The 23,126-nt window shown below is 41.3% G+C and overlaps 1 protein-coding gene across 6 annotated transcripts; it reads right to left on the bottom strand.

Annotated features, from left to right (window-relative positions):
* Positions 1-924: 924 nt before the first annotated feature.
* On the bottom strand, positions 925-22,754 carry PLEKHF2 (pleckstrin homology and FYVE domain containing 2). 6 transcript variants are annotated; one of them, XM_071737998.1, is made up of 3 exons: positions 22,598-22,735; positions 7,985-8,084; positions 925-4,320 (listed from the first exon to the last, which is right to left on the bottom strand). In XM_071737998.1, the coding sequence occupies exon 3, from the start codon at positions 4,304-4,306 to the stop codon at positions 3,557-3,559; it is 750 nt and encodes a 249-aa protein (XP_071594099.1). In that variant the 5' UTR covers positions 4,307-4,320; positions 7,985-8,084; positions 22,598-22,735; the 3' UTR covers positions 925-3,556. The 6 variants fall into 6 exon arrangements, with proteins under 6 accessions (XP_071594099.1, XP_071594100.1, XP_071594097.1 ...); XM_071737999.1 differs by lacking the exon at positions 22,598-22,735 and adding an exon at positions 22,538-22,561; XM_071737996.1 differs by lacking the exon at positions 7,985-8,084 and having other exon boundaries at positions 22,598-22,754.
* Between the last annotated feature and the right edge of the window lie 372 nt (positions 22,755-23,126).

Genomic DNA, 23,126 nt, shown 5'->3' with positions numbered 1-23,126 from the left:
TCTACTTGAACATCAACCAGCAACTATCATAACCACAGCCTCATTTGCATTAGGAGATTAGGAAAAGAGTAACCCCTCACCCCCCACCAGGGACAAACCCCCCATAATTGTAAGATTTTTCATGTCATTTTCATAATCTTGCCTGTTAAGAGAGGAGATCTTAGAAACTTCGCTGTAAATTCAGCATTCCTTAATCCACTTGCTCATGCTTTTAAACTTTATTTTAAACTAAATAACAGTGCTTGACCCCCACAGATGACTCATTAACTACAGGAAGTTCAGCTGCATTAAACCCAAAACAAAAACACTCTCATTTAGCTTAACATAACAAGGGCAGTTTAGGTGCAGAGGCTAAAATTAGTAGGGTTCAATTAAAACCTTAAGAGACTCTTCCCTTTCCTTTAGTACTTCCAGCAAGTGAACTACAAAGTATCAGCAAAGAGTGTGCATAATATACACTGAGAATGATGGTACCTTTTAAGATCTTGAGGGCACAGAAGCTCCAGGAAAAGTACTCAGTAACTCCTCAGTCTAATACAACAAGAAGTTTTGTCTTCATCAGTGGTCTGATTGGGCCCAGAGCAGAGACCTGCAGAGCTGGGGCTGGGCTGCTCTGCACCCTGCCACACATGGGGTGTCCTCCAGCCTCTGCCAGCAGCTCAAAAGACACGGGGTCAATGAAAGCCAAACTTCACAACAGCTTTGGTCATCCTCACTTTAGACAGTGATGCCTACTCAAATGCCTAAGAGGCTTCTAAATCTGTAACTACATTTATTTCTCAGTTAATGAACTCCCAGTTCATTAAGCCCTCCTGAGAATGAGTAAGACTGCTGCTAAAATATCCACCAAGATAAAAACCAGCCACTCTATTTTCTGACATGCTTGAAGGCACTCAGTTAAAAAAAAAAAATAAACACATAGGCTTGAAGCTACATCATATATTTGTAAATAAAATAATTTGACAGAACAAGATTACAACGTATGAAATGAGCCCTTTCAGGAGTAAGTACAAGAAAAGTCAATGTTATGCCCATTTCGTAAAGTTTTAAACAAATACCACTGTGGGATAGGAGTATTATCATAAAACACTTTTTTTTTTTTTAATACTTTCTCAAAAACCTTGGACCACATACATCAGTTTCAGATGAAAAATCCCACACTTACGCATTGGTTTGGTTACAGCTTCAAGGATCAGTGCAGCACAGTGCAAGTTTCATTCACAGATAAAAAGATATTTGAAGAAGGTACAAGAACATTCTGCAAAATATAGGATGTGATCTAACTCTTTGCCCTCTTCCCACCCCCTAAAAAGTGCTGAAAAGTAAGCACAACATACAGAAACACAGGGAAAAGAATACAAGGAGAGACTCTTCAACAAGACAAGTTAATATTTAACAGCTTAGAAAAGAGGAAACAATTACAGCAGGAAGAAAGTTATTGTTAGTCACTAGAAGATATGTACAAGGGAGGTTTGTACTTTAAGTCTGTAGAAAAACTGAAACTGACAAGTCTCCATTCCTGAAATATAAATATTTAAGAGAGGTACAAAAAGGAAGCACTACTAACTGAAAGTGCCCTCTCAGAACAGTCTATTTTCCCCTGCTGCAGGTCACCATTCCCACCATCTTTCAGGGAATAAGTGTATGTAACTACTTATTTCAGCTACACTTTCATTATATTCAATTGCTTATTGCTTATCTGGCAATTTTACAGCATCTTCCTGGTTCATGCTCTCTATCAGAAAGCATTTTCCCCTTTTTATGTTTATTTCAAAGTACATCAAATACTCTTCAGTGCTTTTAAAAAGCCCTTACCTTTAGAAATTGCCCAAGCTAAAAATATTGATGCAATTTTCACCTGAAGCAATGTCTTGCAGACTTTTAATGGAGAGTGCCTCCCTAAAGATGCTAAGTGCATCTTTAGCTACCAGAAATCTCATAGATGGCTTTGAAGTGCTTTGCTAATTATTGTAAAAACATTATGACTGACATTTACAGTGTACAGAATGGGAGACTAGTGCAATATGCAGCATTGATTGTTTATTCAATAAATATATAACCCAATTATTGCCAACCAAGGCAAACAGTGCAGAAATTGTTGCTTAGAGATACAAAAGTTTAACTTTTTTATAAAGTCAGTTGCTACTATGTTCATACAACTATTTCAAAGATGTTTTCCTGCTTCAAAATTTACACTACCATTATAAAAATATAGAAACATAGTATTTGGGGTTTAAACATGTCTTTGCAAGTCTAACTTTTACATTTACATGGGAACATGCCATTTCAGTATTCAAGGACGTATTAAAAAATGAATGCTATGGTAGAGACATTTTCTGCACCAACAATTTCATTCTAGTTCTTAAATACATCTTTCTTGGTCCTGGGTACACATTTAAAATGAAATAACTTGCATCTCACATTTATCCTGAGGTTAGCTGTGTAAAAAGGAAAGCCAGTTTTCTAAGGAAACTTGCAGGCTTTTTGTTCAAAATATGCAGTTATTTTTAGACAAGCCAATAAAACTCCTGGGCAGAAATAAAAAAAAACCAACCCGACCCTCTTACCAATGTTTTAAGAAACAATTTAGTGCCATTTTGGGGAATTATTTGCAAAAACATAAAAGTTATTACATCCAAATGCTATATCACCCAACCAAAATTTCAGTATGCATTTGCCAAAATTTAAACCTTAGAAAGCCTCTCAAAAGAAAACTAAGCTTCTCATCTCAAGATCCTGACCCACAATGCAACTTCTCCAGAGAGAACCCCGCTGAAGCCTGTGGGAATCTGCGGAGTCTTTGGGTCTGCCTGCACAGGTGAGGACATGTGATCTGAATTTCTGTCACCCACCCTGGGGTACAGTTATGACCTTGTCAAAGCTCCACTTTGAACACAGCAGTTTTTTTCAATAGCACCAACAATCTCTCAGATACCAGCATCAGGCAAATACAGACAACATAGAAAAGGGGTTTTTTTCTTCCTGAATCAGCACAATTGGTAAAAGGCACTGCTTGGCATAGGAAGTCATAAATAAGAGCAATACAGGACAATTTCCAAGTTTTGTGACACTTGAGTTTGTAAGTTGTGTCACATTTCAACTTATAATATACCATGATTAGAAAAACAAGATAGTCTAAAGGATTAACCAAAACATCATTGTTCCATGCATGCTTAGAGTATTCCTCCCCGTATCTGGAAAAAACCCACACAGAACTTAGCAATATGAAACATCAGGAAGTATGGGTTGTTAAATTAAGAAAGTACATCTTATTCTCCAGTCTTCAACAGAAGTCTAACCTCGACACAACTCAAGTATAAGAAGTTGGAAAATACTCGGATAACGTTTGCAATGGGTCTATCCCTGCAGAGGAGTGAAAAACACTATTGTCTAGAGAATTCATAGACTGAGGCACATCACAATCGAAGATATTCAGGCATATTTTTATGGCTAGAACACAATTTTTCTGAGGAACCTCACTACAGACTTCCCCAAAAGCAGCTCCATATCGTTCGAAACACAAACTGCGACACATGGGAAAAAAACCGCTTGGTGCTTAATCACTACTGTCTTCATCATCATCATCATCAGATACATCATTTAAAGATGATTTAGGTGACTGGCTGTAGGAGTCTGATCTAGCAGACTGGCAAGCAGTCATCTCCCCAGTAGAAAGAAGATCATAGCAGAAGTCGCAAATTCGCACAGGCTTGGAAGATTGGCTCGGGAGGAGAAACCTCTTTTCAGAGCAGGGCCCGCACACCACGAAGCCGCACTTGCGGCAGTGATGGCGACGGTTGACGGGGGTAAACTTTGCTTTCTGACAGCGCATGCACACAGTGGCTTCCGAGTCTGGTACCCAGACAGCTGCGTGCTCATTGCTAGGAGTCTTCCCGCTTTTGGAAAGCAAATCAGAAACACACTTATTTATGTGGTTCATCCACTCGGACTTCTCTGTAGCAGTGGCAGCGTAAACCGCAAAAGACTTCGTTGGTGTCTTGATAAGCCACCCATTCCGTAAGTCTCCTTCATCCTGGATGGAATCAATAGTGACGTTTTCCAGAGGGATGATGTGCTGTTTATTGTATTTCTTCTTCTGGATGACAATGTTACCATAAACAAGAATGTCATTGAACAGGAAGAACTGCCTTGCTTTGGGTTTCTTCCTACACAGCTTCGTTAGTACTCCCTCTCCGATCAGAACACGCCCAGGGATAGTCAAAGGTTGACCAGCTGCTCCAAAGCAGTTTTCCACTATACTTATTCTTCTAGTATTTGCCTCACTGTTTGCCAAGCGATCCACCATCTTTCACAAGTATCCTAAAATCAGAAAAAAAAAAAAATTGTAGTTAGAACAGGACTGATTCAACAACAGTTGAATCTTCCCTGTCCCCGAAGCAATTCCCCCACTACTCCTTAAAATGTCTAATGGAACCCGCTGGCTCAGAGGCACTGACTTGGGCTAGATTTAAGTAAGTATTAACACCTAAGAATTTTTAGCAACCAATTAATCTTTTTTTTTTTTCTAAAGCAAAAATGTTCCATCCAGCTGACAGCTATCTTTATCACACAGACAGCACCTACAGCACTGCACTCGAGAGGTGCTGGCAACAGACTAGGAGGCTTCTCCTCTAGTAAGGTTACTGCATCCTGGTTTAATGCTCATGTGTCTCCTTATATCCTCCTGCACCTACTCCCTGGATGGCAAAAGAAAGTACCATTAATCATTCCAGATTCTAATACTGACAGAAAAAGTAACTTAATGGAACAGCTTGGAGACCCATGTTAGTGTTAACACAGCAAATAAAACTATATAATTGATACTAACATAGGAAAACACCATACCCAAAGCTTAGTATTGCTCTTTTATTCAGTTAGTAAGCCCTGAATCATGGGCCAAAACCATGAATCTACCTGCTACAAACATTTTGTAGGGGCCAAAGCTTGCACTGCTCACCAGTGCTTTCATGGCACACTCTGTAGCCAGGAGCAGGGAGCCCATCATGGCTGGTGGCCCATCACCTGCTTGCTGAAGCCTTCTTTTTGCAGGAGCCTCAGTCTCTCCCTCTGCCTGCTTGAACCACATCTGCATCCACCATGATCAGGCAGTGTACACAAGCAGATCAGCACAGAGGACAAGTCACACAGTTTGCAACTTCTGAGAAAGAGCAAGTGACCTACCCACCTGAAACTTGTGCAGAGAAGATTTGTACTTCAGGAAGTGCTGATAAACTAAAATTTACTAATTACAGATTAAAACCACCCTTCGTCCCTACCCCAAGGGTAAGATTCCTAAGGCATCCAAGGGCGAACTGAAAATAACAAGTTACTACAGTGATTAGTACCTCAGCAAACCACTCTAGCCTTTTACCCAAGAGTTTCCTGGGTAAAAATCAGGCAAAGGAAACTCCTGTCAGTCTGATCCACATTTGCTTTTGCCAGGCTCCTCATAAACCACATGTGTGATGGAGCAGTGAGACAGCCAGCAGAGGCAAGTACTAAGGATAGACTTGTTTCTTGGTATGCAGAAGGCAGCTCTCCCTGTGCCTTCCTTTCCAACTACCACAGGGCTGATGCTCACAACACCCTTTGGTACAACCACTGCTTTGAACAGGCCTAAAGAAAAGCAGAGTAGAAAATGCTACCTGCCCTTCCCAACTCTATCCCAGTCCGGGAAGTTACCTACGTCCACACAGTTTCTTGCCATCAGTAAAGCATCACCTTATAACTGAGATGAAACTAGGCTGAGACTTGATGCTGCTCAGGCTCCTGCTCTGCCATAACATGATCCAATCAATATTGTTCCTATGAATCTGGTATTTTCTTACTAACTAGAGATGAAACTTGATAGAAATATGGTGGCAGAGAAACATCTCATGAAGCCACATCTAAATAAGTATGTTACCCGTGATTACACAAATCCACATGCCTGATGTTAAGTGTGATTAAGAAGTAACTTATAAGCTACTGCTTTCAGAGTTTAATTAGTTCCACACTAGAAGAGTTTGACAGCTGGGCTTCTCTGATAGATCTAAACTGACCTTTAAGCTCTGCACATGACACCAGCTTGTACAGAAGTCTGACACTGAAGACAGAAGAACTATTAAAAGATATTACTCAGCAATTTTTTAAAATTTTCCTTATGTGTCTTAGAGCATCAGTTACAAGATGTGAGTATTGTGTTAATCAGTTTTATGGTTAGTGGAACTTTCCCACCAAATCTGAAATTACTTTGATCAGCAGAGGGTGAAGACAAAATGCTATCTGACACAAAAAGGGTTCAAGAGATTTAGTTGTGCTGCATCAAAGCACACAAGCAAGTTCACTTACACTATTACCACCAGGTATCAGTCAAACCTTAAGAAAAATTGAAAAGGGTTGACCTCCTCCAATACCCTATCCAGTGGCTCTCCATTTGATCAGTTTGGAAGTAGTTTCTTAACAGTAAGCTTAATTCATCTTTGCTGAAAAAAAAAAAAAAAGTTTGTTTGTTGCGTTTTTTCTTCAGAATAACCATCACTACCTTCTCTATTAAGCTTTCTGAGGACTGAAATTCTTGTTGCATATGTAGAGAGAAGTCTGAGTGGAAGGAAAAAAAAAAACACTAAAACAAACAAACAAGAAAACCAAAACACAAAAACCCCTACACCCTGTTATTTCCATCTCCTTCACCATCCCTACTTTTCTGAACCATTATTCTTGTCAAGGTTATTGACACTTTGTTCGTTGTCCCCTTTAAGGGATGCCCACAGGTGAACACTGTACTAAATCCCCAAATCCTTCTACTACACCACACTTAGCTGATATGGTTCTGCTTTGTTCCCTTCTGTGGCTATACCAATTTATGCCATCTGCCCCCTCCCTGCTCCCTTTAGCCATCACAAAAGCTGCACAGTGAACTAGATCAGGGCTGATCAAGAACAAATTGCAGTGTTTTTAGGCTTGGGTTGGCAGGATTGTTGCAGTGGAGGGAGACAATGGAGGAATGGGAATGGAGGTGCTCAGAGAGTACCCAACATAGAAAGCACATTGGCTAAAACTGATCAGTAAACAGAATTTTTTTTTCTTTTCCTCCCAGCAAACAGCAGAAGCCTAAAATTACACCAGTGAATATTTTAATAGCTACAACTAGATAGGCATATCCAAAATATACTTTTCAATAGCCTACTTATTTCTTTCAAGAACTCTAAGCACCAACGTATACACATGGGAACACACAAGACTCACCCTTTACATGTTTTATTCAATGTTAAGATCTAGCCAATTTAAAAAAAAAAAAAAAAAAAAAAAAAACACCTTTCATTTACCTATTACCACACAGTGAGGATGTACAATATTGACACTTGGGAGTGAGTTTTTTGGTTAAGTGACCACCTTCACTTCTACTACAGCCTTGTCTAATGCAGAGGTGCCATCCCACACAAATCCTGTTGGCTTGTCTCAACAACTCTCTTGCTGTCTACCAAGAAGAAAGTACTAATGGAGGAGTGCACAAGACTAACTATGAACTCTTTGATGTGCATTTGCTGTAGTACTAGGCTAAATAATAAGAATATTAAAATAAAATAAAATAATTTTAAAAATCACATTCAGGTTCCCAGCTGCATAAGCCCCGGGTGTGGAATGAGTTAATTACCATTAACTGCCCAATAACCATTCCCACCTAACAACACACTAGCAACAAATAGCTTTTGCAAGTGCCAAAGCTGAACCCACAGCTGCTTTGGACTTCGAAAGCCAGAAGTCAGTCACAGGGTCAGCTAAAGTTACTCAGTAATCCCACGTTCCCTGCCATGCGGAGCAGGAAATCAGTCAGCAGAGCACCCAGGGGACAGAGCAGGACACACTTTTCTGCAGGTACGTATCAACATGCACTACTTCTGAACTTACACTTTTACACAAATAATCTGCAAGTTCCATCAAGTTAAGTGCTTTTGTTAGTCCACAAGGGGAAACACCACCCCCCAAGACCCCACAATCATACCAATGAGTTTTGGTGAAGCAAGCTCTTGGGTGTGAAGTTACTGCAACCTGTAGGAAGCACTCACTGCTCCACAACTCCAGCTCAGCCCTCTCTGCACTCCCTGCCAATAAACAGCAAACTCAGTTCAAGGTCACCATGAAAGCTTTCAAAATACAAGTCATACACACACTGGGAGAAGAAAACGGGGAAAAAATACTAAAGGTTTTAATTAACTGTTCTCTAGAATGATCTAAGAAAATTACTCTAACCAGGCTCGTTTAATAATCACCATGGCTTGAAACCAAGACACGAGTCCTGAACTTGTGCTGAAGACTGTACTTTCAGCTTATTGTGAAAATAATCACTTACTGGACTTAAGCAAGCATGTAGGGCAAGTTAAGAACTATCAGGAAAGACAAGATAATCATATTTCTTCTATATGGAAACTGTGGCTATCGTGTTCAAATTCTCACCTATCACCCTCAATTAAGGGAAAAACCAAAATCCACAGACTGCCAATTGATTACTCCACCTTTCCAGGGCATTAATTGTATTTTCCCACACTGTTCAAAATAAGCACTCTGACATTTTTTTTACAAGTTTTTAGAGAACTAAAAATTAAAAATCCATCTGCAATCCTCTGCCCACTAACGCACATTCACCTTCACTAGCCTCTTCTAAGAAAGGAAGGAAGTTTGGAAAGGCAGAAACTATCTGAAAAGTATGATGATCACAAATAATAATGAACCATGGGAAAAACTGACCAGGAATACAAAAGAGGAGCCAACCTTAGGCCACAAGAGCTTAAGTTAGGAGAAGAGGTGCACCTCTTGTTCTCACAAGCACACAGTCCAAGGAGATGCTAAATTAAAATATTGTCTGGGCACACAAAGGAACTTTTAAGGTCAAGATGTCATAGCCCAAAAGCTACCCAAGTTTATCAATCACTGGTCTTTTAAAATTGTGACAATCTTTTCTTAAAGCATATTCTGATATATTGTAAAAGATAATAGAACAAGCTCTGAAACTGGGTGGTAATATTGACCTCTCTGCCAGTTAAAACCATCTTCTGAAGTTTCTACTGCTGGCCACTATACAGATACTGGATTATTGTCCTCAGGATGCAGGAACAGAAGATGTGATCAAACAAAGCAATTCCCAAGTGATGCAAATTGCTGAAAACATGCCCCAAATCTTCCCCAAAGCAGGTGAGGAATAAACCAGAACCAGGGGCTTCAAATTGACAGGCTTCACTCAAGGGGACAATGGGACTATCTTATAGTTTAGGTTTATGGATTCTGTGAAGACAAAAACCTCAAACCTACTGTTCAGCCTTTCATCCCATCTGATTCCAGTTTGACACTTTTTGCAAACTCCCAAAGGTCCCCAGGTACTCATGCAAGGACTCCATTTTTCTGCAAGGAACCTGAGTCCATCACACCAAATTCATTTTCTGTGTCCAGACTGCAGTGTAGTACTAAGTGCTAACTAAAACATCACAAAAATAAATAGTTCACCTTGCAAGAAATATTAACTACAGAAAGTTGTGTCTTGCACAAGGTTTAACAGCCTTTCCAAATAAATCTCAGCTCTTGAAATGCCACAGTACCTTTTGTTTGTCCTTCTTCCCACACACACTCTCAGTAAACCCACTTCATGATGCAGATGCTGGACTTTCATTTCCATAGCATAATATGCTATTTAAAGGTGACAAAGTATTTCATAACAAAGTCTCAATTCCTCTACCATATGCAGAACTGGCATTGACCTTGTTACTTCTATTTTTTCTCACAACAGGTTTATACAGAAATAAAAAATTGTTATTAAGATAGAGATCTTCATGTTTCCCTACTTCACCTGTTTTATATTTGCATCCTGCTGATGAGAATGGTCATCTTCAAAGTGAGCGAGGATGTATGTTACTGAAAACTTTTAATAACAAGTTACCCACTTACTTAAAACACAACTCATGTTGAAGAAGGTACATATTTATGACAGTTCCTAACATTCCAGACTATTGCATCAGGAAAGTAATTCTGTTAGGGTTGCTGGGCACAGAAAAGTCACTTCCCACTTAATTCTTTCTGCTACTGTATCGTGGTGACCAAACCGACAATGTCGCAGGACTCATTGCTTCTATAGGTCTCACTTAAAATAGGAGAATGTTTATTTTATATGTTAGCTCTGGTCTTGGTAGAGGCCAGACAAAGCTGCACAGAATAGCTGTGGTTGAAAACAGATATAATGAGTCAACTGAAAAAAGAGTAACCCTGACTGACACAGCTACATTTAATTCAACACTGCCAGAAAAAAGTCCTCTGCTACTACACCAGCACTGTAGCAGCTGGCATGATCACCACACAACAGATAACACAAGGGTTCTGGAGGGAAGGAATGAGATGTAAAAAGCCTATTAATGGTGTAATGATCCAAACCACATACAGCTCAGCACAAAAACCATTTCCTCACCCCAGGTCACTACCATCACAACCAGCAATCCCTTCACACTGCAGGACAGTCATGCAAGATATGCAGGAAAGGGACACAACCTGAATTCCCAAGCTTCAGCAATACAGCAGAACCAGCACAACCCCATTACTTTCTGACCTGAGCAAGAACAAGTCTTGTCCAGTACACAGCCCCTGCTAACAACCATTAACTAATAAGCATATGATGTTTAGCATTATTTGTCTTCAAAGCTCCTTCAAGGAGAGGAATAAAGAAAAATATAGAAACAGCAGATCTAAATGAAATTACATTGTACCTTGACACTCAATAAACTTCTAAATAATTATTCAAGTGTCATAGAGAACCCTTGTTCTCACACCTACATTTCCATATACAGACAACATCAGCAACTATGTTCCACCACATCCAAACTTAAGGGCAACATCTGTTTCATCATTCAAGTTCCTGTTTAGAGTCACTTAATAGAAGTTAAAGATTTTATTATGTCTGATTCCACAGCTCTAAGGTTCCTAATAAAAATACAGATTCCAAACAGAATTGAATCTTGTCTTATTACACTTAATCAAAGTTAAATATACATGAAAGGTAGATAAAACTTTCACAAGACAGAAACCAACAAATTGTAAATTTAAGATAAATAAGAACAATCCACAGACCAGATACACAGTGTTCATTAAATGGCCAGTTTGTAGATGACTCATCTTCTGGATCAACAGAGGAAAACATCACACTATTCTTAAAATGAGTTCATCAGGCAGAATCAGTCATTTAGTACACAGTTATGTTTTGGGATTTTTTACTAATAGGTTCCAAATAATAGTAATACACTGTATTATCACAACAGACTGATTTACCTTTCCTCTTCCACTTTTTCTGTGAATGGAAGACACACTATTTTGACTTACAGATGAATAAACACAACCAATAAAGTTATCCAGAACCCTTATTCAGCCCTCTGATTTACACCTCTGTTCGAAAGTGTAACATCACTACCTTTTGTGGACAAACTTTCAGCTGTGAAGGCATCTCAGTACAGTAGTACAGTGCTCTTATCTCTATTAGTATTAGATATCTTAAAAGCAACACTTGAGTTTTTGCACCACTGCCAAGTACAACACAGTGTAAATTTCTAAAGTGCAACTTGTTTAAGGAATCTTATCAATGTCTAATGCTTTGTAAATAGTTTTAGTGTGGAAAATTGCTGAACTAAACACATGCACAGCAGATACTCCTAAGTTTCTGATCCAGGCTGGAAGAGAAATAAGCACGAATTTTAAATCTCACTTTGGTCTCACTGGTTCCACCTCCTACACGTATTCCTGCAATACTTACAGAGAAGGCTGATACCATCACTTGTATTAAATGTTTCACTTACATCTTGTGTTGGCAAAATTAAGCTATGTGCTTAGATCCAATCAGCTGTAATCAGAATCCAAGCATTCATGCATATGTCACCACTATTTGACAAGGACCTAAAGGTAATCACAAGAACTGCACTAAGATAGATATACCAGCAAGAAGTATTAAATTGAACTCGTATGAAGAATAAAATATTGAGGAAAATGAAATTTTAAGTATCCATTAACCCATTTTGTGAATTCATTAATATTTCAATCTACATTTTTCTGTTACTTAAATACATCTGTAACACTGAACTGCAGGGTTTTTAACATGAATGATATTTCCATTATTCACCAGTTGCTTTTTATGAAACAGTAAAAAGACCATTTTGACTACACAGTTAAGTGAAATCAGAAGAAATTTCACCTCCTCCCTATGCTGAGAGGAGATACAAGTATGGCAAATGCTTTCTGAAGGTCTCTCTCTATCATTGCTAAAAACTGACACGATGGTAACAACTCAATGCCTGCACTGTGCTGGAGCTTGCTGTCCTGGATACTATTTAAAACATGACAACAGCTGTCACTTAAAGAGAAATACAGCCTTCTAAAAAAGGAGTTTTGGAATATTCTCTTCACAAAAGTATTCCCAAAACTGTTGTATCTGATAAACTGTCTTGGTATTGCTGTTGTAACCTACTGGTGAGGATGCAGAGGATATCCCTGGTGATATCTGAAAGATAAGAATACCAAGAATGACAAAAAGCTGCACCACAATACTGCAAAGACATAAAACCAAGAGATTAAAGAGACTGTATCAAGGTAGGGATGACATCAAGAAAGGATCAAGAGGCAGTACGATCCCTCTGAACTTCAACACAGCCTTCATCCAGAATCACTTCTGGTGGAACTGCTTAACAGCTGCAGCACTGACAAAGGTACAAGTAGCAGGGCAGAAACCTTGACTTGATTCACAGACAAAAATCTATTACCTTTTCCTTAAGACAATATTGCCTCCTTGCACCATTTTTCATACCTTTATTAATTATTGGCATTTAATGACATCAAAGCAGCAAGATAAAACACCAGAAAAGGAAGGCAGCAATACCAAGGCCGCTTTGTATTACTCTGAGGGAGCAAAGATGCTTGTGACATTTCATTCAAACACTAGAGAGAAAACATAGTGTGAGCATCAATCAATACTATGCTTGCAGGGAAGTGGAATAGGTGATACTGTGAACCTCCCCCAAGACTAATTTATATGATAGCCAGTGTAATGTTTTCTACAGGAATGTAATTTTTTGTTCTTTCTTCCCCACTGCAAAGATGCTGCTTCCTGCATTGCACAAGCCTGTGGAGCAATGGCTGCAGAGTTGGGAAACACAGATGAGACATCTCACTCCCCTTGCTGGTATAGCCAGTACAAATCATCACTCTTAACCTCTCATTTGTCTCAACCTGTTGGTTAATGTTCTGGCATCAGCCACGGCTTGGCAGAAACCACACTGAAAAATATGTCAACAGCAGCTACTTTACTTCACACCGTGCGACCTAGGAATACTTTGCCAGTATTTTAGAAATCTTTATGACTATTTTTCCATCCAGCATTTGGTCACATCCAAATGGATCATGATAGCAAATCCATGCATTTGCCTAGGCAGAGGTCATCATAAACCTGTAACTACCAAAAGAGCCCAGATCTGTTGCATATTTATTATTAAAATGCTCCAAATGACTGTCACAAGTCTAGTCCTACTAAAATTCTTCTTGAAGGTACAACATAGAACTCTATTTTAACTGCCTAACATCTTACAGTTTAGTAATTGTTTCAATACATTAATTTTAGTATACTCTAATTTCCAACTTACAAGGAAGGATTGCTTTTTCATTTTAATTGGCTAGTTGTGTAAGAACTGCTCATAGAATACAAATTATTCTAAATAAAGAACAACAACAAAAAAGTTTTCTAACTTCCATGGCAAGTGCATAACTCTTAAAAAATTGCAATAGCCATTGTCCAACTGAGCTAGGAATGTTTAGAAAGGCCAATGCCATTTTGGATATGGAGATCAAGGGTTGGACTTGATCTCTGAGGTCCCTTCCAACTCAGCCAATTCTATGATTCTATGATCATTTTCTGCGTAGATCTTCCTTGATGTATGACCTTATATTCCCCAAGCCACTCAGAAGGTAGTTTGGGTACAGAAAGCTATTTTTATCAAAATACTATGTTTTTGCCAAGCAGCATATGTATTAGCACAGCAAGAGCAGAGCAATGATGGTTTACTATCCAGGCTTCTCTGCTCAACATTTAGCACGCTGCCCGAGCTGCTGTATTGCCGGCAAAACCATCCCAAGGTCTACACATGAGTTTCTCACAAGGTTTGCTATTTAACATATTAAACCTCAGCCAGAAAGAGAACACAAATTTAACCTGCTCGTAAACAGGAAGACGAGCTCCCACATCCCAAATGAGCTGCAATGTTAAATAATCACAGAGGAGGCTTGTGGAAAATCAAGGCACGCGGAAGCGGGCTGCCCCACCAGACAAGTTTGGCCAGCTTGCAGCCTGCCCCACATGAAGGGCAAGAGGAACCACCTTGACCATAATGCCACGTGCTGTAACGCCAGCACCCCTGCTCCAAGCAAGAAACACGTGGTACCCATTAAAGAGACTCAGAAATGCACAACTGCTAAGTCCCAGAGCTCTTCTCTCTACCTTCTCCCACTTGGCAGTAGCAGGAAAGAAAAGATGGAAACCCAAACTGTACTAAAGAGTTTCTGCCACAGAGGAATACGTAACCAGGAGAGCCTTGATCCACTCCAATACCAACTGGAAGTGGTTTTATTTCCCTTCTGTCTCCAACTTCACTGGAAAAAGTCCCTGAATGCCTCTAAGGGGAGAAGGAGAACTCACTGCAGAAGTCAAGAAGCAGCATTCTTGTAAGAGATACTTTATTTTTTTAAAATTAAATCAGCTGCTTCCTACCACTGTCAAGCTTCTATTTCTAATAAAACATGGTAGCTGTTGCTGTTTTTTTTTTTTCTTGGCACAACAGAGACAAAGCCACTGCTTTCTTTCTCCAAAGAAATATGGAGTTTTCCATCCCCCACGTGGTAGCTGAGGGTTGGAGTAACAAAGGGAACAACTTCCTACGCTCATTTCATCTCTGTGTCCTTACCTGTCCTCTGATAAGCTGAGAATTCCCCAAGCAGATAGAGGCTTACAGGGCTCTGGACAGCACTTGTAAAACACAGTACTGCCAGCCAAACCACTGCCATTTAGATGAGAAAAATCTTAGCCTTTCATGTTAAGCCTTTGAAGATGTAAAGGAGGAGGTAGATAGCAGATGCATGTGGAAACCAGGCAAAGGCTAGAATGAAAGGAATTAAAACAAACCAAAAAAAAAAAATAAAAATCCCACAGCACAGAGCTACACAACCCTAAAACCTTGAGGTTTGCAAAGAGAGGTGAACAGGCAGGCCTGACCCACCATGAACAGTGTTTCCAATTGGACAGACTAATCCATGAAAGTATGGAAAGAAAAATGCAGGCAGATATGGCATACCAAATACTCACAGCTGTCACTATACTGAAATGGGTATAAGTAAAAACACTGAGGTTTTGGTACATATAAACTATAAGATATTATTTATAATAGCTATATTATTTATAAGGTATACATAACACACATTTGCCCTGTAAATTAACATCAAAGAATTAACTGAAAAAATGGTCAATGTTCAGGTCAAATCATGGGAAAATAACCTAGTCCTTTAATTTTCCTGTTGTATGTAGTTAGGAGCATTAGCAGTGGTTAGCTTAGACTCTGGTGCCAGCAAACAGCAGCTTTCATCTTCATCAAAGCACTAGGCACACACACTAGAACACTGTTTCAAAACCAGCTTCCACAGATCTCAAGCCCAAAAAAGTTCTTTGCAGCTCTAAATCCATCAGGAGAACAGCAGACAACAGACCAACACCTTAAAAATATGCCAGAGGAGTTTGGCACTAGGGCAGAGGACCCGAGCCTTAGATTCTGAGCCCCTCAGTTCAGGAAGGAGATTGAGGTGCTGGAGCAGGTCCAGAGAAGAGCAAGGAGGCTGTGAAGGGATCCAGCACAAGTCCTGTGAGGAAGGGCTGAGGGAGCTGGGGGTGTTCAGTCTGGAGAAGAGGAGGCTCAGGGGAGACCTCATCACTCTCTACAACTCCCTGGAAGGAGTGGGTAGCCAGGGAGAGGTTGATCTCTTCTCCCAGGCAGCTCTCAGTAAGACAAGAGGGCATGGACTTAAGCTCTGCCAGGGGAGGTTTAGGTTGGATATTAGGAAGAAATTCTTTACAGAGAGGGTGATCAGGCATTGGAATGGGCTGCCCAGGGAGGTGGTGGATTCTCCATTCCTGGAGGTTTTTAAGAAGAGAGTGGATGTGGCACTCAGTGCCATGTTGTGGTAACCACAGAGGCAGTGGATTAAGGGTTGGATTTGATGATCTCAGAGGTCCTTTCCAACCTGGCTGATTCTGTGATTCTTCTTCAGCTCAGGAAGCTCCAGAAGACACAAACCCCATGTGCTGGGCCAGTGCCTAAAGGATCACTTAGCCAGGCTGAAATACCAAACACTGGAATACATTTTTTCTGTTTACCATGTAATGTTTCCCTACTCCAATTGTTTAGCTGTTTGAAGAGTCTCTGCCAGCAAATGTTATTTTCCAGTTTGGCAGCAGGGCCTTACCGCTCCCTTCCAGGCTGCCTGGACAGGCGCCGGGTGTGCCCTTCCCATCTGGTACATGGATTCCTGCATCCCCTCTTGTTCCTCCAAAGGAACAGCTTCACTGGTGACAGTCAGCTGCTGCAGCACCATGTTACCCATCTGGGCTAGCCAGCAAAGAACCTGACATACACAAATGCTACCATGGTGGGTGAGTGACATGAAAAATAAAAAGGATCTGACCAATTTCAGAGCAAGATCCTGCCTTAAGTTTTGCCAACCAAGCACAAGTACGAGAAGCCACAGCATCAACATACCTTTAAAATCTTGAAACAGACACACGTATGTAAATTCTTTTGGGGAGGGGACACAGCATAGAAAAAAAGAGACCCAAATACAGATGTTCTATAAGTAGAGGTATTGCCAAATCCACCCTGCTAGTAGTTCTCCAAAACCAGACTGGTTGTGGGGTTTGTTGCTGTTACAGATTATTGTGATTTCCAACATGTCTCTCTTATATGCAAGCATACACTAAATATAGCCCCTCCTAAATGTCAGAGCACCTGGGTGGTTTAGCACTTGAAAGCTACCAGAACATGTTCACATGAGCTCCCTCAAGATAACAGAATTTTCTTTTCCCTTTCTTCATTGATACACACCCATGGCACACCTGACTCCTCACTGGCTTTGGGCTTTTTACCATGCACAGGCACTCTAAACAGTCAGTGCAAAAAAAAGTTCTTCTGTTTTCTTCAGTTTACTTTAATTACTATTGTGAGAGAAGTTACTGAATTTTACCAACAAGGAATAGATTGTATGTCATTGATTATAGTATGACCAAGTTAAGGTAACAAGTAGTCAAAGCTAGGCAAGAGCTATTAGCATCCCACAAATAACTGCAACACGAAAGGACTTCTGCTTTTATCCACATCATCACTATTTCACTTTATTGTATCAGTATTATTTTCACTTGCGTGTGTCCTTTAAATCAAGCTGTGTAATACAGAGGTTTCTTCTACTAGCTCAGTAATTCCAAGCATTTCCACAAAAATTAACAAGACACAAGCCAAGTAACAACACCCCATCTCCTTCCCTGGCGAGGAAACCTAAACTTTCTGCTGCTCTTGATCTAAGTAAATTAAGAAATCTCCACTGTGGAGGGCAACTTTAATACTGTATTATACTGAAGAAATCCTTTCAGGAGGCCTGGCAACCAGCCACTGCCCAACAGGGTCAGACAAAGTACTGCTGCAGTACATTTTTAATATTATAGCAGTCAAACCAGAATATTCAGACACACTTAAAAAAAAAAAAAAAAGCCAAACAATTTATGCCACTAGCCCACCAGCAAGAATCGACTAAGGGCAAGTATGGCTAGCTGCAGGGAATTTTTCTGCCTATCATTTAAACCTCTTGAAAGAAGTTGCTCAAATTGGTACCAAAAAATGGCTCAAGCCCCAGCAACCATGCACACAGCAGGGCTGTCATCAGGCTGCAAACCACCAGCCCAGCTGAGATCAGGGGCTCACAGGCAGCTGAAACACACAGCTTGGAATCAAACCACATGTTGTCATTTTCGGGAAGCTTGACAACAATGTAGTGCTGCAATCATGGGCATGTCAATGTCACTCCCCAGCAATATTCAGAATTTATTTATCCAGCAATATCTAAAACATATAAGCCAAGTTTTGAATTGTACTTTCTTGAGCACAGAACATAAGCCCTTTTTTTATACCAAATGCAGTTACCTGCTGACATATGGGTGGCCAGTGAAGGTCTAGAAAACACACATCTGACAGCTATAACAATAGCCAAAAGGAAAGCTTTAACAATGCTACCACAAATAGAATCTGTCAGTCTTCAATGTAACCAGTTTTTCAGACAAAAACAGTGACTTGAAAGGGCAGTTCACCTACCTCCATTATGCTAACCTAGATCAGCTTTGGGGGTGAAAGTCAAGGGGAGGTAAGAGAAAAATTAAAAGAAAGAAAAATACATATCACTGTCACACAAAGCTTTCAGAACAGAAGTAGACTGAAAAATCGGTCTCAGAAGCTTTACATTACCCAATATTAACAGCTAAGTCAGGAGCAATTGGAAGTAGAAGGGAAAAAAAAAAAAGGAGTAATTTCCTGAAAGAACCCACAATCACAGCAGCTTACTGTAGGTGGCCTTCCTGGGAAATGCAGTCACTGGCCTTCTTTTTCCCTTTTGCTGCTTGTCAAATGTGTTTAGATACATTTTGAAGTTATATAGAAATCACCTGAAGCACAGACATTAGAGCACTCAGCACAATGCAGTCCTCCAAGTGCAATAAACAGCACCCAGCATACCAGAGGGGCTCGTGATCCGCATGATTCTCATCCAACAAGCCATTTTCCTTTGCTCTTAAGGCTCTCACTGTTGCAGCAAAGATGACATGATCTAAAGGAAACTTTGAAAACTACACAAAGGTTTGCATTGAAGTTGATCTGCACAGCTCTCTGTTCTAAGACCGATGCTATCTGACAACCTGAATGGCAGCATGCACAGTACACTCTTTAATATTAATCTGCATTAACAAATCATGTGTACACTCTGTAATGCAAAAAGCTACATGCTGTAGCTTTTCCTTTTACACAAGGCATACTAAAAGCAAAACAGCTACCGCTAAATGAAATGTTTGAAGTACAAGAGGTAGTGAATGAAAGCTAAAGCTAACAATGGAATGATCAGATAAACCAGCATCTCACAATCTCCCTGTATCTGTTTGAATCAGTACAACTTCTCAAGAGACTGCATCTCAGCACTGTAACTAACTGCATGCATGTCATCTTATTACATTCATCGAGGGGGAGATGTAGCAGAACATTCCTGCATTTGAAATTCTTAACTGTCAACTGTTTTCTTTTACCCTGATACAAAATACCAAAATCCTGGTATATTACATATACAATATGCTTAGCACCCTTTTATTTTAAAACATAACAGTGCCAAGAAAAAAACTAAAAACAAAACCCAAAGTAATTATTAAAATCCTGAAGTTATTCATCATAAAAAAATGGGTTAAAATAAAAAGCATCATTTCCAAAGCAGTAACACTAAAAGTAAACGAGTACATTTTATTATGTAGTACTAAAGCGTCAAGCTAGAAAAGATTAAATACTCTTCTGCTTCAGTAACACAAACAATAATATTTTCATAAAAGGAGAGTATTTGTCTACAACTCCCAGTCAAGCCACTTCTCACGCAAGCAGACTCATTCATTTCAACAGAACTACGCATGAGGCTCAGAATTTGCAGGACTCTACTTGCTAACACAGATGTCATCAGCTCTTATAAGCTTATGACAATGTTAAAATAATGTTTAGTATGGTAAACATGTTCCACCACACCTATCTACAGAGTAGTTTTTCACTCCCTTCAAGAGTAAAAGCAAGAACTCTACTAAAGTCACAAAAAGAAAAAAGTTACTCCACATCAGCCAACTCGCACTTCCTGCATAGGAAGAAAGTTTCAAATACAGGCTTTTGAGACAGAATTGTATTTTTACACCTTATTTATTCTCTTTTGGAACAATGCCTATTTTCACACTTCCTTCAAGCTCATCAGTCTTTGAAAGTAGTGAAATATGCATATATAAGTGTTCTGTATCAATTTTAAAAAGTATCACAGATTACATTGAAAAGTAAGCTTAACTATTAAGACAGATAGGAATAAATCACAACCATACTTTCAGAACATGAAGCAATACAGAACAAGGCTTAATTTCTTAATGTAAAAACAAGTTAAAAAACTTTCTTACCTACCCAAGAAACTTTTCCATCTCTAATGCTGGAGCTTCCTTGTTTGACATCACCTTCTAATAAAAGGCCTTTAAGAGACACAACTTGCATGTTGTTTGTTTGATCACCACTTCTAACATTCTAGCTGACACTTTCTCACAAAATTTTATCTGCAAGTATTAAAAACTCCAACTCTTCCTCATCTACATGCCATGCTTTGACCCTAAGCTTGCACTCCAACACTTCTAGTCCTTTTCGGTGAAGATGAGTCACAAAAATGCTGCAAATGTAACAAAACCAGTGTTTGTACCCTGCCTGCACACAGCACCCTAGCTTTACTACACTCACTTGGCTCTTGAGGAGGCAAACAGGATTTGCCAAACTCAGTAATACTGTGCCTCACCTGAAACTGCAGTTCCATCCTTCTTTACTGTGCTGACTCAGAAGAGATGAAACCTTTCCTCATCCACCAATCACAACTGTGAATCCTAAGAGGCACCACACCATTTGAATGTAATCATTTTACTGATGATATTTTTTGTAAACTAAAGGTCTTCAGGATGTTACAGGTAGATCTTGTTAGTCCAGGGACGTATGCTGCACTGGAGTTAAGTCTCAGACTGTAATTTAAGGGAAACAACGCAGCTCTTGCTAAAGAATTGTTTCATCACTGTATCTAGTGAAAACTTGCTTCTAGGTGAAAAGACACTACTCTCTCTCTTTCTGGAGGATACAACAGAGGAAACTGATTAAGCTCCTCCAGCTCCAAATTTCTACTCACTAGTTTTCATTTAGCATTTAAGGGACTTCCTCTAAGTCAGTTTCTATGCAGAGCAAAAATCACAGGCACTCCAAGAGGCACACGGCGAATTTGCATTCAGTAACAAGAATCTGAGATTCAGGCTTACAATCCTTCACTTTAACTGCAGTTTTAAAAATAAGCAGCACGGCCCTAATACAACAGGGAAAATGTTATTTAAGAAAATGAGTTTATACATGGGGCATTTATTTGCATAAGGATTCTTGTCACTTGATTAGTCAACAGTATTTTGATTATAGAGTTTAACTGCAAAAACACTGCCTCCTGAGCTAACTAATGACCCCGTCTGACTGCCAGGCACATACCAGCCTGCGATGCAGTGGCTGTCAAACAGGGACCAATTCTTACAATAACAACTCAGTACACCGGACAGCCTGAGCAAGGACTCGGTGATGCTTCTGGAAGCAGTCTGATCAATTCTATCAAAAGACTGGCACAGGAAACCTCAATCCCAGATTCAGGATATAGCAGGCTGTCAGACTCTACTGCACTGGCACTCCACATCAATGCTTGAGCTACAGCTGCTTCTCTTAGCAGGGACAAAGTTGCTGCCAAGATGTGCTGCTCAGCAGAATCACTCGTCGCTTTCTTGGCCACGATGAGCAGTTTCACTGTGTATAAATATCGGCGTCTATGCACACAGTATTTCAAATGAGGCGCAAGGAAAAACATGTGGCTGTCTTTTCCTGAACCGCCTTCAGACAACAACAGCTTATGTGCCATATATATCTTAAGCAGATCGGTCACGTTACTCACCAAAATATGCGCACTTCACAGAATAAAACTGCACCTTACGCCGGCAGCCGCACCACTCGCAGGTCAGCTGCTTTCTTTTTTTCTTTTTTCTTTTTCTTTTTTTTTTTTTTTTTTAACACAGCATCAAGACTTTTCAGGCGACTCGCTCAGAGAACGAGGAGTTTTAAGAACGCAAGGCGCTTCCCGGCGGAGTGCTGCCCCGCGGGGCCCGCCGAGGAAGGGAGCGCCCTACGGGGCCCCGTCCCGCCCCGCCGCCTCACAGCGAACGGCCGCCGCTGCCCGGGCCCGGGCGCCCCTCACGGGTTGGAGACTTTCAGGCACTTACGTAACGCGGCGGGGCCGCTACCGTTGGTGTTTTCCCTCCCCTCACGAAGTCAAACTCGTTTCCGAGGCACCGCAACTCCCTCCGGCGCCCTGGGATAAGTCAGCGCTCGCCGCCCTTCTCCCTTCTCCCCCCTTCCAGGTCCTTCCCGTCCCGCCAGGTCTCTCCTGGCGGAAAGCGGCAGCGCGTCCGCGAACGGACCGCGGCGCCCAAGCCCCGCGGCGGGACAGCCCCGCACGGCGGCCGCCAGCGGAGCCCGGCGCCGCCTCCCGCCGCGGGAGCTCCTTCCCCACCGGGCAGCCCCCGGCTCCCAACATGGCCGCGGAAAAGCGGCCGGAGCTCCGGTGGTGGGGAAAGGCTCCGCAAGGAAAGTTTCCTTCCCCCTCCCCGACTGACCGGCCGGCCCCGGCGGCCGAACCCCGACACCGAAGATGCGGCTGAGCCCACACCGCTCACCCAGTGCGCTCCACTCCGGCTGCCGCCCCAGCGCCCGGCTGCCGCCAGCCCCGCCGCCCTCTCCCCGCACCGCCGCGGTCATACACCCCGCGCCGGGGGACGGGCTCCGGGACACCGCCCGCGCGGGGCGGGGCCGCCGCCATCTTGGGAGGAGCCGGGAGGCGGCACCTCCGACCCCTCCGTGGCGGGAGGGTTCGGAGCCGATTCGGCCCCGGGGACCGGGCTTGCGTGGGGCGAGCGAGGCGAGGCTCGAGCCTCTCAGCCCACGAGTGGCACCTTGTGGAACCGGGATTCTTAGGACAGAAGAGCGTTACCTCCAGGTTTTTTGGTTTGGTTTGGTTTCAAAAAACCCCACATCCCCATTCTTTGTGCACCACCCCGGATCCACGTTTTATGTCCCTGGTTCGAAGCGTGCTCTCCCAGAAGTAAATAAGGGAGGTGACGTTTTTTATTACCGCTCTCCAAACAAAACCTTCTCCAGCACACGGAAGGGCGTTAGTATCAGGGTTTGTTTTAAAGAGTTGCTGAT

This window comes from Heliangelus exortis, chromosome 2 (assembly GCF_036169615.1).
Source record: "Heliangelus exortis chromosome 2, bHelExo1.hap1, whole genome shotgun sequence".
NCBI classification, from domain to species: Eukaryota; Metazoa; Chordata; class Aves; order Apodiformes; family Trochilidae; genus Heliangelus; species Heliangelus exortis.
The sequence above is the reverse complement of the archived record's forward strand: the minus strand, read 5'-3'. Positions and strand labels throughout refer to the sequence as shown.

Coding starts and splice junctions, on each gene's coding strand:
- PLEKHF2 (XM_071737996.1), bottom strand. CDS start 4,306: ATGGTGGATCGCTTGGCAAACAGTGAGGCAAATACTAGAAGAATAAGT.